Source organism: Punica granatum, chromosome 2 (assembly GCF_007655135.1).
Source record: "Punica granatum isolate Tunisia-2019 chromosome 2, ASM765513v2, whole genome shotgun sequence".
Lineage (NCBI taxonomy): Eukaryota > Viridiplantae > Streptophyta > Magnoliopsida > Myrtales > Lythraceae > Punica > Punica granatum.
The window spans coordinates 6,830,294-6,848,470 of NC_045128.1; the positions used below are offsets into that span (position 1 = coordinate 6,830,294).

General features: G+C 39.9%; 2 protein-coding genes across 3 annotated transcripts; one reads left to right on the forward strand and one right to left on the reverse strand.

The window, feature by feature from the left end:
- Positions 1 to 7,262: 7,262 nt before the first annotated feature.
- LOC116196806 (VQ motif-containing protein 20) lies at positions 7,263 to 8,292 on the reverse strand. The gene has a single exon (XM_031526711.1). It carries the CDS (start codon positions 8,204 to 8,206, stop codon positions 7,448 to 7,450), a length of 759 nt encoding a protein of 252 aa, XP_031382571.1. The 5' UTR covers positions 8,207 to 8,292; the 3' UTR covers positions 7,263 to 7,447.
- Positions 8,293 to 13,246: 4,954 nt separating this feature from the next.
- LOC116196804 (serine/threonine-protein phosphatase PP1 isozyme 4) lies at positions 13,247 to 16,969 on the forward strand. Of its 2 annotated transcripts, none has more exons than XM_031526708.1 (4): positions 13,247 to 13,677; positions 14,680 to 15,239; positions 16,374 to 16,565; positions 16,655 to 16,969. In XM_031526708.1, the coding sequence occupies exons 1-3, from the start codon at positions 13,473 to 13,475 to the stop codon at positions 16,542 to 16,544; spliced, it is 936 nt and encodes a 311-aa protein (XP_031382568.1). In that variant the 5' UTR covers positions 13,247 to 13,472; the 3' UTR covers positions 16,545 to 16,565; positions 16,655 to 16,969. The 2 variants fall into 2 exon arrangements, with proteins under 2 accessions (XP_031382568.1, XP_031382567.1); XM_031526707.1 differs by having other exon boundaries at positions 13,248 to 13,677; positions 16,635 to 16,969.
- The last annotated feature ends 1,208 nt before the right edge of the window (positions 16,970 to 18,177 follow it).

Consider the following 18,177-nt stretch of genomic DNA (forward strand, 5'->3'; position numbering starts at 1 on the left):
ATCGATGGCATAAGGCATTGTACTACACCCTCTTCTATCTTTTTCAGTATAAATATATATCTCAACAATACTTACATCACTATATATTCCCAAGAAAGGTTCATATATTCCAAATACCACCTTTCTTACTTTATCCAAATGTATCTATCCTTTATATTGTAAAGTCGGACATATAATTTTTTGAATTAACAAGTCAGCTAATTTCCAGTAGAAGTATCGAAACTTCTTCACAAATATTCATCTCTGATCTGCTTTTACTTTGCTCAGACTCGATATCAACATTTTCTGAACACCTTAGTTCTTACTGTACGTTATCATAAATAACGAGCTTGGTTTCCTATTGAATCTCACACTTTCGTATTTAGATGTTATCCATTTCGGATTTGGATTTGAAAGTGGTGCAGTGTCACAAAATTTACACACCACACATGGTATATAATATAGCTATTAAAAGAGAAATAAAAATATCGAAATATGGGATTTGATATAATTTAGAGAGTGCTACTATTATAAACTAGCAATTCTGAAATATAGAAGATAATCTCTGCTTGTATATCTTCTGATTTTCTCGATTTTCTCCTATGATAGTAAAAAGAAAACTGAAATCTGTAAATATTAAAAAATAATAATAATAATAATAATAAAGCTGATGAATTTGTCTAACACTTCTTCTTTTTCTTTTTCTTTTTTGGGAAATATGGACCAAAATCCAAATGCATTTAGACAAATTGTGCAATATAGTAACGATGTATGATGAGATATATATGCAACATTCTTTTAAGCCTCTGAATGCCTATAGGAAGCAGTAACGCATAGATTTTTTAATTAATTCGCTTGCCTGCATTGTAGTAGAGCCTTTATGGAGATCTATTCAGATGAAAAGGATTTTTATCAAGACTCGAGATATGGCAAAAGCTTACTGTTTGTCATTCATTCAATCAATATGTATACATCTACATCTAAGGAGAAAAAGGAAATCGACATCTACGGTTAGACTAAGGCTAATCTATGTATGGTATACAAAGATATGTATATAAATTACAATAAGAATGAAATCTTTCCATAATACTCCCCTCAAGTTGAAGAATGTGGATTCGAAATTCCCAACTTTGGAGAAAATGGAATTAATCACGTCCAAGTGCCTTAATAAATATGTCAACCAGCTAGAAGCACGTAGACACATGTGACGTTGCTACAGCTCCAAAGTGCAAGTGTTGCCTAACGAAGTGGCTATCTATCTTGATGTGTTTGGTGTGCTCATGGAAAACGGGATTAGAGGCGATGCGAAGAGTCGCTTGATTATCCCAGAAGAAATGCATAGGCCCGCATGATAAACACAAGAGAGCTAAGAAGACTACGAAGCCATAAGAGTTCAGTAATAGTTTCTGACATGGCCCGATATTCGGCCTCAGTGGAAGATTTGAATACCGTCGTATGCTTTTTGGTCTTCCAAGAAATAGGACTTCCACCCAAAGTGATGAAACATCCAGTCAAAGATCGTATAATCATTGGACAACTAGCCCGCATTGTCATTGGACAACTAGCCCAATCTGCACAGAATAGGCCGTTAAAGATAGAGACGTCGGTCAAATAAAAATTCATTGCCCAGGAGATTGCTTGAGATAGCAGAGCACTTGCACTGCTACATCCCAGTGACCTTCTGTTGATTGAAGAAGAGACCAGAACTAGTACAAATAATCTCGATCCCCCAAGAAATAGGACAAAAGGCCAAGGTCCTTAATACGGAAGCACTAGTGGAGATAATTCTTGATATGAGAACATGATACTGAGTCATTAGCCACACGGATCATATCATCCACATAAAGAAGAACTGCAAGAATTAAGCCATCGCGAGAAAAGGTGAACGGGAGTGATCTGCCTCTAACTACTAAAAGCCATATTGAATAAGAGCAATTGCAAACTTAAAGTACCAATTACAAGAGGACCGGAGAAGACCATATAAAGACTTCCTCAGTCGACAAACCTGATCGGAATGAGCATAACGAAAACCAATAGGAAGGGATATGTAAACCTCCTTATCCAAGTCCCCATGGAGAAAGGCATTATTGACATCGAGCTAATGCATCTCTCATCGTTTAGAAACTGCAATAGTCAATAAACAGCGTACTGTGACCAGTTTTGCTACTGGAGTAAAAGTTTCGTGAAAATCCACTCCTTCAAACTAAGTGAAGCCTTTTGCCACGAGTCGAGCCTTATAGCGCTCCACGATGCCATCCGCCCATCTTTTGATCTTAAAAACCTATTTACACACAATGGGTCTCTTCCCAGGAGGTAGTGACTGAATAGTCCAAGTGTCGTTGTCCTTTAGAGCTCAAATTTCGTCCGCCATGGCTAGGCGCCATCTAGGATCCTTGGCGGCCTGTGAATAAGTCATTGGCTTTGTTTCGGAATCAATAGCAGCAAGAAACGACAAGTGTGGCATCGATATCGGAATAAGTTAGCTAATACTCGATAAGATGAGACGTACCTGGAGAGTGTGATGGAGCAAGTGAGATAGGGGGAGAGTCGAAACCAGTGTTATTAGAACCGGACCTATGTCCAGTCCGGTTAGCTTAAAAACCCAAAATGCATAAAAAAATCGGTGAACCTAAAAAATCGGCCGGTTTTTAGATAAATCCATCAAACCCATTCGAACCGGCCAGTTGCATGGATTCATAAATTTTAAATGAAATCCGAACCGAAACCCTTTCCGACCCGAAATGAAATTGCAGAATTGAATCGAACGAAAACCCTAGTCTTCTTCCTTCTGTTCTTCATCTTCGCTCCTCACCTCAGAGACTTAGTTCACTGATGATTAGTGACCATGATCGCTCTTCTGTGGAGGAAGCAAAGCGATGACGGATGTGTGCGTGAAAAGCTAGTCGCCAGAAAGAAGCGACGAGGAAGCAACCTTGACCTAGTACCCGAACCTATTGACAGAGCCTCTCGATCACCCCGGTAGTTTACGTGGCAGCCGAGTCGGCTGTTTCAGGATCGAGGCCTAAAAACAAAGGATTCTTAGTCCGAGCTTTCCGTTTTCTCGCTTGGTCGCAGCTAAAGTCGTTTCTTGTTCCTTCTTCGAATGATACTAGTAGAGAAAAATTGCTCAGATCTTGACTTATTAGAAAAGGTATCCCACCCAATTCGAACAGGAATTGAATTCGTTAACCCAATGGAGAACACGGCAGAAAGAGAGAGAGGGGGAGGGAAGGAGGGAGAACCAGTGAAGCTTGATGTGCTCCAATGCTTGGCGGCTCTGTTGCTTAGAGAGGAACGGTGATAGGAAAGTAGGGCTAACACCAGATTGGCAAATTTCATTTTTCATGTCACTAAAAACTGAAAAGTACAGAACGGCCCCTAAACTTCTTGGGCAATCACAAATTGCCCATCTGGGCTCTTTCTTAAAATGAAAGGAGGGGCAGAAAGTAGATACAAATTAATTATTATCTAATATTCATTACTATTTTCTTGTATTTTATATTATTTTCTTAAAATAATAAATATTTATTTATTTAAAAATAAAACATGCGGTCCGACCCATCAAACCTCCGATTGAACCCATAAACCTATGAACCCATACCTCGACTGGATCGATATTCGGTCCGGTTCTGATAACACTAGTCGAAATAACGAGCAGTATGGGAGACAAAATCATTAAGCCATCTTGGTGGTTGAACAGTGCGTGGAGCTTCACACTTTGCGATGCTATCTACTTGAAAATCAAAAGAATTAACTGTCTGATCCATTGGAATAGTAGTGGAGTCAGTGGACATTGTCGAGTTTGTCAGAGGTGAAGCGAAAGTCGAGTTGGGCAAACGCGCGGGTGACAGTTCAACTGCATAAGAGGTTGACGGGTCAGATTTGAGGCGCAGAGGATTGATTGCGCTCAGAAGTACGGATAGCGGATGAACTGGGCTGGACAGATTTGATCGAATTGGGCCTATAGCTCAGACTGAGCTGTTGGATTGGATTGGAGTCTGTTTGAGGAACTGGGCCAAATAGAAGAATGTTGCTGGGTGCAAATTGCTCCCCCTCAAGCATAGAGCCCGAAACATCCAAGAATCCGATGCCTTCATTGTTTGAGCCGGAGATTTGCTCATTACCGAACAGAAAAGTGGTCTCGTTGAAGCGAACGTCTTGGGAAACGAATACTTCATTGTTCTCCAAGTCGAAAACTCTCCAATCTTTCTTTCCAAATGAATATCCAATAAAAGTGCACTTTCTCTAGCATGGCCTAGAATCACCCTAGGACATGAATATGGTCACAATCCGGCTTTTTAAGAGAGAGAAGTTCAAATAGTGTTTTGCCCAACAAGATGCTCGAAGTTGTGAGATTAATGAAATGCGCTGCAGTGGAAATGCATTCTCCCCAAAAGTCGATAGGGAGAGAGTCTTGAAACAAGAGGGCCAAAGGTATATTGAGAATATGGTGGTGTTTGCATTCGACTCGCCCATTTTGTAGAGGCATGTCGACACATGAAGTATGATGAATGATGTCGTTATCTGAAAAAATTCTTGGACAGCCCGACTCATGAATTCTGATCCATTGTTGCTCCCGCTGGTTTCACTGTTCGATCGAATTGATTCCAGACCAACTTGTAAAAACTAGTTAGGAAACGTTGTGCCTCCGACTTGTCACATAGTAAATAAACCCACATACAATAGCTATAATCATCCACAATCGATAGAAAATATCGAGTACCAGAAATGAAAGAGACCTTATAAGGTCCCCATATGTCACAATGGATCAATTGAACGAAAATGAAGCTTTATTTGAACTAAGTGAAAAACTAGAACGTGTATGTTTCGCTCAACAATAAACGTCACAGAGTTCATTATTATCTGAATGACTCATCAAAATAGAATTCAAGACGATGGATGCCCCAACCGCATATGCCAAATGTCGTCACCAACTGCATTTAGTGCACGTGGCCCTTTGAATAATGAAGACACTTGAAGCAAAAGCTAGACCCCCCATGAAGTTCACCCACTCCAATCACACTCCCCGAGGTGCGGACCTGAATCAAGCAAATACCAGAGATGTAATGCACACTACAACTAAGATTGTGTAACAATTAAGCCACGAATGGTAAATTAAACTTAAAATCCGACACATAGAGGATATCATTAATAATCATATTAGCGCCAAAAGAGACCTTGCCCATGAAAGTAGTTTTAGTTGTTTCATTTTGAGCAGGAATGATAGGGCCTTTAGTGATGAAGACAACGTCAAAAAGAGTATCCAGACTACCGGTCATATGTCATGAGGCTCCCGAATCGATAATCCAATAAAGCTTTGAAGTGATAGGTACAAGGTCTTACCACTTAGTCGATTAATCTCACCATCATCGTGAGTAATCATTGACACGAGTTGTTGCAATTGGGCTTCAAAAAAATGGGCTAGCTTATTAAGGTCTGCGGGCTGATCTGCAGCGGCTGCTGAATAATTTGCTGGACCATGGTTGAAACGCTGCTGCTGAATGGGCCCGTTGTTGGGCCTCCATTGTCCACGAGTTTGTTGGGCCAGGCGTGACTGAGGTGGGATGCCAGAGTTGAATTGGCTCGATCCCTCTCCACGTTGTTATTGTTGCTACGAACTGGGGAAGAACACAACAGAGTTTCGGCCTCCACCAGATCGCAAGTGCCCAAAAAAATTTCCCTTTTGACTCTTCTGATTCGGATGATCAAAAGCAGGAAAGCCGTGAAGTTGATAGCACGTGGCTCTGTAATGATCGTTTCGTCCACAATAATCACAAAAAGGACGACCTCGAGGTTTGAAATCACCTTTGCTCGGATTGAAATTGGCGCTGGAGCTTCCGATGATATCACTACTGGTTTTGGCCACAAAATCGATCACATTGGAATTAAAGTCCTTGCCCTGAGTGACAAGGCATTGAGCCTCATGGTGTACCGCCATGGAACGAGCCTTGTTGACATTTGGGAGAGGGTCCATGCTCAGGATCTGTGAACAAATAGTTGAGAACTCGAGATTGAGACCGATAAGGAATTGATGAACCTTTCTTTCCTCCTTATGGGCGGTAAGTTGAGCACGGGCATCACAAGTGCAAGCGGGCAGATTAAGGTACATATCCAATTCATTCCATAGACTTGTCCCTTAGAGTTATACTCAGAAACAGATCTCTTCTCTTGTCACAGCAAACAAATCTCGGTTTTGAGTTAATTAATTCTCGTCTCATTACCTTAAGAGAAACGCTCCTTCAAGTCATTCTAAAGGGTCTTTGCATTCTTCACACCAGCAACTGAATTCTTCAGCGCCTTGTCTAAATGGTTGAAAATCCACGAGACGAGAATTGGGTTGCATGTCATCCATTGCTCGGGATAACTCTCCTTCTGCCAGTTGAGGTACCTTCCCTTCGATGAATCCAATCTTATTTTTGGCTTGTAGTGCGATTTGCATCCCCTAGGACCATGTATTGTAGTTCCTTCCATTCAGTTTGCAGGAGATTAGGGTGCCAGGACGATCAGATGGCGTGAAAATATACGCAAGAGGCATAGCAGCAGCCAATGACTAAACAAGGTCAGTCCCGGCTATGCAGGAGGCGGCGATGGTGGAATTAAATCATCCATAACAGAGGTGAGGAGAGACTTGGCAGAAAAGACAGATGTGAGAGACGCTCAATTGAAATCACGGCAAATATGACAGTAGATCGACGCTCGGCTGAGGCCGACAAGGTATGACTCAAGATGATTTCAAGATCAATGCTATGATACCATATCAAGACTTGAGATAGGGCAAAAGCTTACTGTCTTTCATTCATTCAATCGATAGAGGAGAAAAAAGAAATCGATATCTACGGCTAGAATAAGGATAACGAGATATGTACATAAATTACAATAGGAATGAAATCTTTGCATAATAATTTTCAAATATACCTCTATGTATATACACGTGCATGGCCAATGGCCAGGCAAATGTGAGATTAATGCCGCAATATTTCATTCTTAATGTTCTTTTCAATCAAAATTAGCAATTCCAATTACTCAATACCCACTCAATTGTAGGTAATCCACTTTTATCAACAATGACGCTTCTTTTTCCCCTTGCCTGGGTTTCCATATGAAATTGCTTAATTTTCGTGGATGGATATCATCAACCGGGATTCACGTATGAGCAAATCAAATTAGCAAGCAAACAGGCAAAAAAAAAAAAAAGTATACTATATCCGTCTTTATCATTTTATCGGTCGCGGTACAATGGACTCATATATTTAATAACCTAAATAAAAAAGACAACAAGCAAATCATAAAAATTCTAAAGTACAATGAATGTAAATTAAATATCAATAAGGACTACATGGGATGTCGTATATGTTTTCCGAAGAAACTTTATTCGATAAATAACTGGCTTTTTATTTGCACAAGCTCGGAAATAATCCAACAAAAACAGGTACTTCTATATCCTAGAACAAAGATCAGATCAAAAACCTCAACATTCACGAAGCTCATTCATTATCATCTCCAATGTTGGAGTTGATGTGAATGTGCTCCGAATGTTAGGGCCAAAATACAATCTATCACCATAACTGCTATAGAAATTAGATTGGTTCGGACGTAAGAAATCTGGTGAAGAATTAGGGTTGAACACCGGAAAGCTAGTCATGTACAGGTTCGGATGCCCTTCGTAGATTGGGGGCGGCAAAAAGGTTGAATTAATCACCTGGCTTTCAGCGATGTTGATGGAATTATTCTCTTCGGTGATCACTGAGGATGCCTCAGTCTCATCGGCGTTGGAAATGCCACCGAACAGGCTGAAATTGTTCTTATTAATATTGTCCGGATTGTCCGACGAGGGCTCCTTCTTCGACTGGGGATGCGGAGGGGGCTGCCCGTCCGAGTCCTCAGGGTGGCAGAGCCCCGTGAGCTTCTGCACGAGGGCCATAAAATCCTGCGGTTGAGTGTGGATCACCTTGGGCGAGTGCGTGTAGATGATCACAGGCTGGCGCTGGTGGGCCCCAGGGCCCCTCGACGGGCCGCCACCTGATCTTGAGCCGTTGATTAGGGCCGATCCCGATGAGGATGACGTTGACGACATGGAAGACTGCTGCGAGGACGATGATGAGGAGGACGAGGACGGCGACGACCTCTTCATCGGGCAGTGCAAGTCCTTGCTGATCTTCAGCGGAGGGTGGCTGCTGCCCTTGACGCGGTCTCTCTGCGGATCTTCATGGAGATGGGAAGGACTCATCCTCGATCGAGAAAACAAATCAAAATGCTTCTCGAAAAATTCAGCCGTCCGGAGAAATTAATGAAACCAAAACACACAAAGGAAAATAGTTGATTGTTTTTGGAAAAGAAACCTGGTCCATGAGCTCATATATAGGATCCAGCACATGAATCACGCGCAACCAGTCCCACCATGCTTCGACGAGGTAGGCGAATGAGGCGTCGCCACGTCACGAGGGAGGGTGGCAGTGGCCCCCAAGGAGGGTCACTGGGGTCATTTTATTTAAGCACGTGTGGTTGTAGGGGATAATTCGTGGACTGACAAGTAAGCAAAGAACGTTGAGGGATTAGGGCGTCGATGTGTTTAAGGAAGCGAGGTTTGAGGCGAGGGCGGTTGGGGATTGATTCCTCGTGTCGCGCTCTCCAACCCCAGGGGGTTGCATTTGGTCCGGATTTGGCGGGAAAATTAAGGCTGTGCTTCGATAAAACCATGCATTTCATCCACTTTCATCCACACATAAGATCGAGCTATATGAGCTGCGACCACACTACGTACTGGCACTTGCGAACTATAGATTAGCTTTAGGATAAAGTTCATCGGGGAAATGCTTGTGGACTTATTCTGTTGCGTAAATGCTTCTCAAGCTCGTTCGTGAAATCCTCTAAGATCCTTTATCAGACATTCTGTTGTACGAAACTCGGGCGTATATCGGAGTCTGTTGAGTTATGGAGCCTGAAGTATTGTGAATCCGGGTCAAGATCGGCGATTCAACTATATCTCTTTATAAATGTAATTAGGGTTTATTCCCTTTATAAACAGTAGTTTATATCTCTTGTAACCCTAACTCAAAATAGTGGATATACCTGGCTTGGCGGCGCCCCCAGACGTAGTCAGAATTACTGACGAACTAGGTAATCAATTCCGTGTGTCCCTTTTGCTTTTTCGTTCATATTGTCTTCTACTATCGTACATCAGGCGCAACAGAGTCGACCTCGGACAGTTAGTTAAGTCACTAGAAGCTCGCTAGCTGGAGCAGTGGTGAGCTCATCAGGTTTGTGATTCGGGGGCGCCAGATTTGCTGAATAGAGTATAACAAACTTCAGTAAGAAACGTGTTTAATATTTATTAATTAATAATTAATCTGACAAGGAGAAGTCGTTATTATTTGTTATTTCTTAGTTGATATTATTTGTTGTTAATTAAAAGGAAGACATATATGCATGTATGTGTAGTTGTATGGAAAAGGCATCATTTTTCATAGCTTACGCTTCTCATCAAGTGGTCTTGATTGGATCGATGCTCCACTCGATGCTCGATCGACCTTCAGCTACTTTTTTATTTTTGAAATAAAAATATGTAACACCACATTCGAGCGTCCATTTGAGTACAGTGCCATGGCGCATGCGATACATATTTTAGACATGAGATGCTTCTAACATAATCGTTCTTCTAATAGGATGCTTATAAAGATCTTTTCCACGGAAGAATCAAGCACGTTGAGTTCGAACGATAATCATCTGTTAACGTATAATGACGTGCTCTCATCTCTAGCATGTAAGTTCCATTAGTTTAAACATAAGTTGATTATCCCGCATTTCAAAGAAAGATTAAAATGAAAGTTTGTTAGGAGTTTCTTACAAAGTTATTTTATTTTATTTTTTTGGTGGATTAGGGGCCTTGTTCCAAGTAATTTGTTTAAAAAAGAAATGGATGGGGGATGGAGGGAAGAAGATTGAAAACGAGACGAAATTTATAAGGGCTTGGATGCACTTAATATATTAGTCAAAAATGATTTATTATTTCGTTATTTCAAGCTTCGAAATTCTTGAGGCGATCGATCTTTGCCAGTGAGAGCTTCTCAAATGATTTGAGAACGTTCAATAGAAATCCTCTGCACTGTGAGTCAAAAGTTTTCGTAAAATCTATCTTTAGTAGAAACGCGTCCTCTACGTTTATGATAATTATGCACCATTTCATGAGTATGTACTTACTTTCTGATACGTTCCCACCTTTCATTGAGAGCCTGCACTATAGTAGCTCATGCGTTGCAGCAAGAGGTCGGGTTAAAGTCACAATCTGCTTCTTTAGAACCGAGCATAATTAATCGTGAGTTTACCTTTATGGAGGTCCCTAGAAACATTGCAATGAAGAAAGCAGCCTAACACCCATTGGAGGGAGGTCATAATTAGCCGATCCATATAAGTGATCCCCTTGGGATATATATGAGCGACTTCTACATCTCAATCCATTCCCAAGAGAAGCCAAATACCTCTCACTAGAAAGGTAACACGGGGAGCGCTATCACCCCAACATAGGATCATACATCACAGGCACTTCCTTTTGTCACATTTCGCTCAAAAGGATTAAAGAGAGATAGTGCATCAAGCTATTTATTATCTTATAGTCAATTTTATATATATAGACGGTACACATATGAAAAGATATCTTTGTGAATGTAGTTTCACATTAAAGAGAGCCTAGTAGGATCCGAAAATATCTGCTAATAGTACATGTCCAACTATTGGATATAATATTACAAATGCAAAATATCCAACGCAGTTTGTTTTTTTTCTTGGGTGGAATGGAAAAGATCTTCACGGCTCTTCCAACATCGCCTTCAAATTGGCTTTATCGTCTTTGGCCTTTTTTTTTAAAATAATAATATTGATTTATGTATTTAATGAGAAATATAAAAAGGGAATTAAAACATTCATCCAAAAAAATTAAAGGCACATGTGGGAGAAGTCTCGTTCCATTAGTGCAAATTAAATCCAAAATAATCTCTCAATTACAATTATTAGAGGGCAAATATTACTGCACTAAACACTCTCCTCCATTCGGTTTTAACATTGTGAATCTATGATATATAGCTACTTCTCCAAGCTTTCATTGCTTGCTTTTTATATATAAACTAGTTGATACTCGTGCATTCTGCAATAACTTTTTGTCAAAATTTGTGATCGGATATATTAACACCTATAGCATACAAATAAAAATATATAAAATAAAATGGGTGTCAAGAGCTACATATTTTGCCCATTAGATATAATAAACACCAACGGCCGGAGTGAGAGTCAAAAAATTGGAAGTCGTGATAGCAAACAAACACATAGTTTAGTCATAAGTGAATAACATATATAGGTAATAACCTAAATACATATACACTAGCATGAAAAACTACAATGAGTAGGACAATCATGCATGAAATGAGTTTTCATGTCTTATATTTATAGAATATTTCCTACAGTGAATTTGAAAAAGAATCACACACTTCGAGAAGAATTTTCCAGTTATCGACCGTGTTGTAAATTAAAATCTATGAATTTAGGGTTTATTTTCTATAATTGGGTTTTGATTATAGTTGCATCAATAATTAAATTATTGTAAATTATATTTAGTTAGACTAAATATTATTGTTTCTAAGAATAAATAAATAATATGTTTGGCATTGAAAATATGTGTGTAATCATTAATGGCCCGTTTGTTTTCAATATTAAAATCACAAAAATTTTAACTTTAACTTTAACTCAATCCACTACACAATAAAAATACACATTTTCCAAGTCAAAAATTTTAACTTTAACTTTAACTCAATACACTACACAACATTTGTCTTTTTCCACAATCAAAATCAAAGTTACTTTAACTCTGAAACCAAACGCACCGTAATATTGATAGATACGTAGATGGTAACTTATAGTTGCTTATTCCATGCCCTTGTGTATAGATTAGAAAAATCCTTTTAAAAAAATCTCATAATTATACATTGATATATACAAATAATATGGACAAAATATAGAAAAATTCATTGAATATAACCTGTCCAAGAAAAAGTTAATTGAATAAAACATAAATAAAATATGTAGTAAAAATTTATTTAACTGGATTCGAAAAGTCAATCAATGCAGAGTTATGGATTTGTTAATTCGAGTTAGGTGGCGCGTTCAGCTCTCGCGATTTGGTCTTCATATATTATAATTGATCTATACCGACCCCACCTCGAAGAATGATTTTATAATTAACAAAATTACTATTATAAATTCTTTCATTAGAATCTCTACAAAAATGGGTTTTCTCTTATTCTTATACATTTTATGCATGTAATTTGTTATCTTGATATGTTAAGCGAGCTTAGTACTCAACTCACTGTCAAAACATACAATTCTCTCTTATTCGAAAAATCCTTCAATGAATATATTTTATTTTATTCATTCAATAAAAAAGTGACAATTAATAATATACCAAATTTCATGTATTACTGCACGACTCCTACTACTTAAATAATAAAATTCAATATATTATAAATATAATTGTGAATTTATTTACTCATGTAATAAGACTTTTTATGAGTTCAAGTCTTTTTGGTTTCTAAAATTAATGTGGTAATGCGATATCGCACCAAGTATAACGTTTTTATTGGTGATGACTCAAAAAGTCTCGCAACCAGAAGCATGCTTTGCCTTATGTGGTGCCTTCTCATGCTTTTATTTAAGATTTACAATTTGTATTGATTGTGATATAATTAAGGATGAAATTATTTTAAATATCAGTTTTTATTAAATGAGATTATTTATTTTTCTAGGTACATTCAATATAAATGGTCAATAATTTATGTAATTAATTAAATTAACGATTACAAATGGGATGCGATGGTGACCTACCAGCGGTTATCCCATTTCCCAATTCCCAATTAATTAGATATAATAATAATAATAATAATAATAATAATAATAATAATAGATAGATACATATATAATATTGAATATTTATGCCACGAAAATTATGTTGCTCACAGTAGGTATTAATGCATATCACTAATTAACATAGACAGTTACAAACATATAAGAATACATTATTTTACCAAAAGTGTATCGGTATCTAACGGCATCCGGTGATTGCCCCAGACTTTATATATTATACATAGATTTGTTTTACTTTTCTAGAGGGAATAAAAAGCATTTATTAAACAAAAAAAAATTAATTCTTTTGCCAACAAAATAGTTCAATAAATTTTATCATTTTTCCTGCGCCTTCCCCGATATTTTTCCCGAGAAAATTCCCTTTTTCACACTCCGAGAAAAATAAAAACACACCTGTCTCCAGCAGCAGAGTGAAGACATCCAACAAAGAACAAAAATGGCTGTCCGGAGCGGAATTCCGCTGACCGCCGACCAACGGACCATCGCCTCCTCCTCCTCCTCCTCCTTAATATGAAGCTCTCGGCGCTTCTCTATCCGCCATCGAACAGTCACCCCACCGATCGCCGCCTGTAGGGCTCCGACAAGAAATGGCGGCGCAACCGCAGGGGTTCACGATGGACCCCGCCACCCTGGACGACATCATCGCCCGGCTCGTTGAGGTCCGGTCGGCGAGGCCCGGGAAGCAGGTCCAGCTCTCAGAGGGGGAGATCAAGCAGCTCTGTGTCGCCTCCAAGGACATCTTCCTCCAGCAGCCCAACCTGCTCGAGCTCGAGGCTCCGATCAAGATTTGCGGTGAGCCATTCGTTTTACCGTTGTGCTTGAAAACCAGAGTTCAGCTGTTCTTTGGTCTTGCTGCCATGGGGATTAAGCTGTTCGATTGTTAGTGGCTATGGAATTGGAAAACTCGTAGCAGTTACTTTGCCAAATGCTGTTGCCTGCTGCCGATTGGAACCACGAGGGGTTTGTGTTTGTTATTGGAAGCCATGGCTGCGTTTGGTTGCTGAAGATTGCTCATTTCATTTTCAGTGAACAGTTTCAGAGAACTGCTAATGATTTCTTCCTCAAATTTCTTAACTTTCTTTGGTTAAGAATCAGATGAAGTGTTTATTTTTTATTTTATTTTTTTTCCCTCTTGGGTGAGACCGGCAATCGAGTTTGCGGAATTGTAAAAGCCGAAATGTTAGTTTTGTTGAAGCAAACTAATCAGTTCGATTTTTGCTGCAGTGAGGACTAAGTTGTGTAGAAGTTCGATTTTTAGTGGCTATGGAGTTCGGAAGCTCATAGCAGTTACTTTGCAAATGCTATTGCCTGCTGTCGAATGGAACAACAAGGGGTTTGAGTTTGTTATTGGAAGCCATGGCTGCATTTGGTTTCTGAAGATTGCTCATTTCATTTTCATTGAACAGTTTCAGAGAACTATGAATGATTTCTTTCTTAAATTTCTCAACTTTCTTTTGTTGAGAATAAGATGAAGTGTTAATTTCGGGGCAATCGAATTTGCAGAATTGTAAAGGCAGAAATATTAGTTTTGTTGAAGCTAATTGATCGGTTCGATGTTTTCTGTAGTGAGAACCTCTTATTTCTGTATTGAGAACCTCTTGTTTGTGATTTTCAGTTAACAGTTTCAGAGAACTGCTGTTGCTTTCTTCCTTAAATTTCTCAGACTTTTTTTCCGTTGGTAAATTGGGCAACCAAGTTTGTGGACTGTAAAAACGGAAAATTTGGGTTCCCTTAGAGCAAACGGGTCGATTCAATATTTTCTGAGTTGAGAACATTCTGTTTTGTGATTTTCAGGTGATATTCATGGGCAGTACAGTGACTTGCTGAGGCTTTTCGAATACGGGGGCTTTCCTCCTGCTTCCAACTACTTATTCTTAGGAGATTACGTGGATCGCGGCAAGCAGAATTTGGAGACCATATGCCTCTTGCTTGCCTATAAGATTAAATACCCGGAGAACTTCTTCCTTCTTAGAGGGAATCATGAATGTGCTTCCATTAACCGGATATATGGGTTCTATGATGAATGTAAGCGGCGGTTCAACGTGAGGCTCTGGAAATCCTTCACTGATTGTTTCAATTGCCTCCCAGTAGCGGCTCTTGTTGATGACAGGATATTGTGCATGCACGGCGGACTCTCTCCTGATTTGAACGGCTTAGACCAAATAAGAAGTCTTCCTCGCCCAACTGCCGTACCCGATAATGGCTTGTTGTGTGATCTACTCTGGTCAGACCCGGGCAAGGATATGAAGGGATGGGGCATGAATGACAGAGGAGTATCCTACACCTTTGGTGCGGATAAGGTTTCAGAGTTCCTAGCAAAGCATGACTTGGATCTTGTTTGCCGTGCTCATCAGGTATTTTTCCTGATTATTGCTTCTTCCAAAGAACTAATGGATGCATCTCGGGCACTTGTTAACTTGCATTTGAACCGCTAATTGGTTTTCTAAACATGAACTGTTTAAATTTGCATCCTCCCACTATTTCGGGAGCTGGTGTTTATCAAAGCAAAATTAATTTTTCCCAATGCAAACGTAATACTCTCAGGGCATGTCTAGTTGACCGGAAATGCCAATCCTTTCCGGATCTATTCCGCGAGGAACAACATTTCCCGCGTTTGTTTGCATCCAGAATGGGAATGGCAATTCCGGATGGGACCTCTCATCCTTCGTAGAGAGAGAATAGTTATGACCTAGTCCCCCCCTCCTCCATGGCAATTCCAATTGGGAGTAGATCACAATCACCATCTTGCCCCTCAGCCACTCCATTGCCACCGCTGCTCGGCGCTTCCATCACCACCGTCGCTGCTGCCTCCGTAGCAGGAGGTCAGATCTCCATCGCCACCACCCCATCCATCGCTACCAAACTCCTGCGTTCGAATCGACTCAAGAGGTCGGATCTAGGGCGGCTCCCAACCTCTTGAGCCACGCAGGAGGTCGACCTTGACCCCGTAACCCCCTTACTGGGTTTGCGAACCCATGCCAAACGTCACGACTCGGGTCTCCCGAGCTTGGGTTCGTCGAGACCTGGGCTGGCAATCCGCAGCCTGGGTTCGCGAACCCAACCGGTGGGGGTCACGGGGTCAAGGTTGGGTCGCTAGGTCAAGTTGGGGCTGGGTTCGTGGGAAGCCATTACCGTTCATCTTGAAGAAGATGAATAATGAATTTTCCTTTTTTTTTAATTCTATTTAATATAACATCTTAATATTTTAAATAGGGGTATTTATGTCTTTTTATCTTGTTTTCGGTGTATTTCAAGTTTTCGACATTTTTCTATTCCGTCCAACCAAACAAAATAAAATTGTATCAAAATTTATATTCTATTCTCTGTTCATTCTAATTCATGTCCATTCTTTTCTGTGTCAATTCAGTCCAGCGAACCAAATGTAGCATCTGTAATTTCCATCAAGGCAATGTTCGGATGAATGCTCTCTATTTACTCTGCTTTGTGATGCGACTAGTTATTGAGTTTCGAGAGATTACCTCTTCCAGGTCGTAGAAGATGGGTACGAATTCTTTGCAGATAGGCAACTCGTGACGATATTTTCAGCACCCAACTACTGTGGTGAGTTTGACAATGCTGGTGCGATGATGATTGTCAATGAGAACTTGACGTGCTCCTTCCAGATTCTCAAGCCAGCAGAGAAGAAAACAAGACCATAATGTCGACAAAGATGCGATAAGGTATATGAAAACCGCCATTGCTGTTATTGGCTCATCCCAATATGAACTCACTCTGTCCCACCCGTGCAGATGTTCTCGCCTATGGCCAGTGAAGAGGAGGCAATGATTGAAAGAAACGAAGTCGAGATCTTTCTTTCCGGGTATATCGGGGGAATTGAGGCTGTATTTTGCACTACAGCCACTTGAGGTAGTTTTATAGTTGCATCTGGAGGAAGGCTTATTGGTATTCGTTTAGGGCAGAATTTGATTTGGCTGGCTGCCCTGCATATTTATTCCCTTCTTTGGCCTTCTCTCCCTATTCTTAATTCACTGAGATGTGTACGGAGACGGGAAGAAACAGTTTTAGTTCCATATTAATGCCTTAGATGATTAAAAGATGGGAGCTTCTTGCTGTTGACTTGTGCCGAAGATCTCTTTTACCCGATCTATATTCCTTGCGATGTTCTATCTTAAAAGCTTGTTTGGATGCTGGATTGGGGAAGATTATTGAGTGGGTTATGGAGGATTGATAACTCGCCATAAGTCATAACCACCTATAAATATATATATATATATATATATATCCAAAAAACTCGCCATAACCCTTCCAAACGAGCTCTAATAGTACGGTGCGTAATCTGAGTTTACATTTGGAAGTCAGGATATCAATAGAACTCTGGAGGATAAACGTAATGTACACTGACTAGAAGAGTGGGGGTCGGCCGCACTTTCTTTAATTGACCAAGATGCTCTCTTGAGGTTGACTGATAAATGCCTTAATCCAAACGGGGCATTATGATTAGGGGCTTTTGAGTATGGGTATCCCCTTTTTTTCACGATATCCAGATATGAACATGTACTAAGATTTTGAAACCGAACCCTACGATGTTGAGTAATGAAACCGAAACCTATCTGGAACCTGTATTATACCACAGGTTTCAAATACCCAGTTGAAACTTGTAAATTCTTTTGTCTCGCTAAATAAAACTGAAAATATCTCATCCATAATTAGTAATAACGCAAACAGAATGTGAACATACATTTAGATTAATCCACAATACAATAAAGAGTAACATGTCTCATCAATCCATCCAGAAAACTAAACATCCGCAATATGATCAGGTCTCACCAAGGACACATTGAGGTCGTTGAACCAAAGTTGCCGACGATAAGGAATGGGAAACTTCCACCGAGATAGAGAGAGAGACGAAGAGGGGAAGATGGTAAAGTAAAAAGGAGAAATATATCTAAATTTAACTAAGGGAAATTATTATTGGGTTTGATTTGTTATCGGTTTCGGTTCTGAGCAACCTATAAGCAGGAACCGAAACCGGAATCGATTTTCACCGGTTCCTTATTTTAATATTCGGATCCTACTCTATTTTTAATATGAACTACATGGACCATACCCTAACGAGGTAGATTCCAACCGATTTTGGATATACCCGGTATTCGTGTACACCCCTCCTTATGATGGTAGATCTAACCTCCTGCGAGCCTAACTTAGCCCCCTTTTGCCAACCTCCTTGATAAAGCCGTTAGTTGGCCTCGCAAGGGCTCTACGATGGTGGCCAATGTCAACCGATCGCAATTAGCTTCGTCCTTCGGAAGATAGAAAATGATAACAATATAC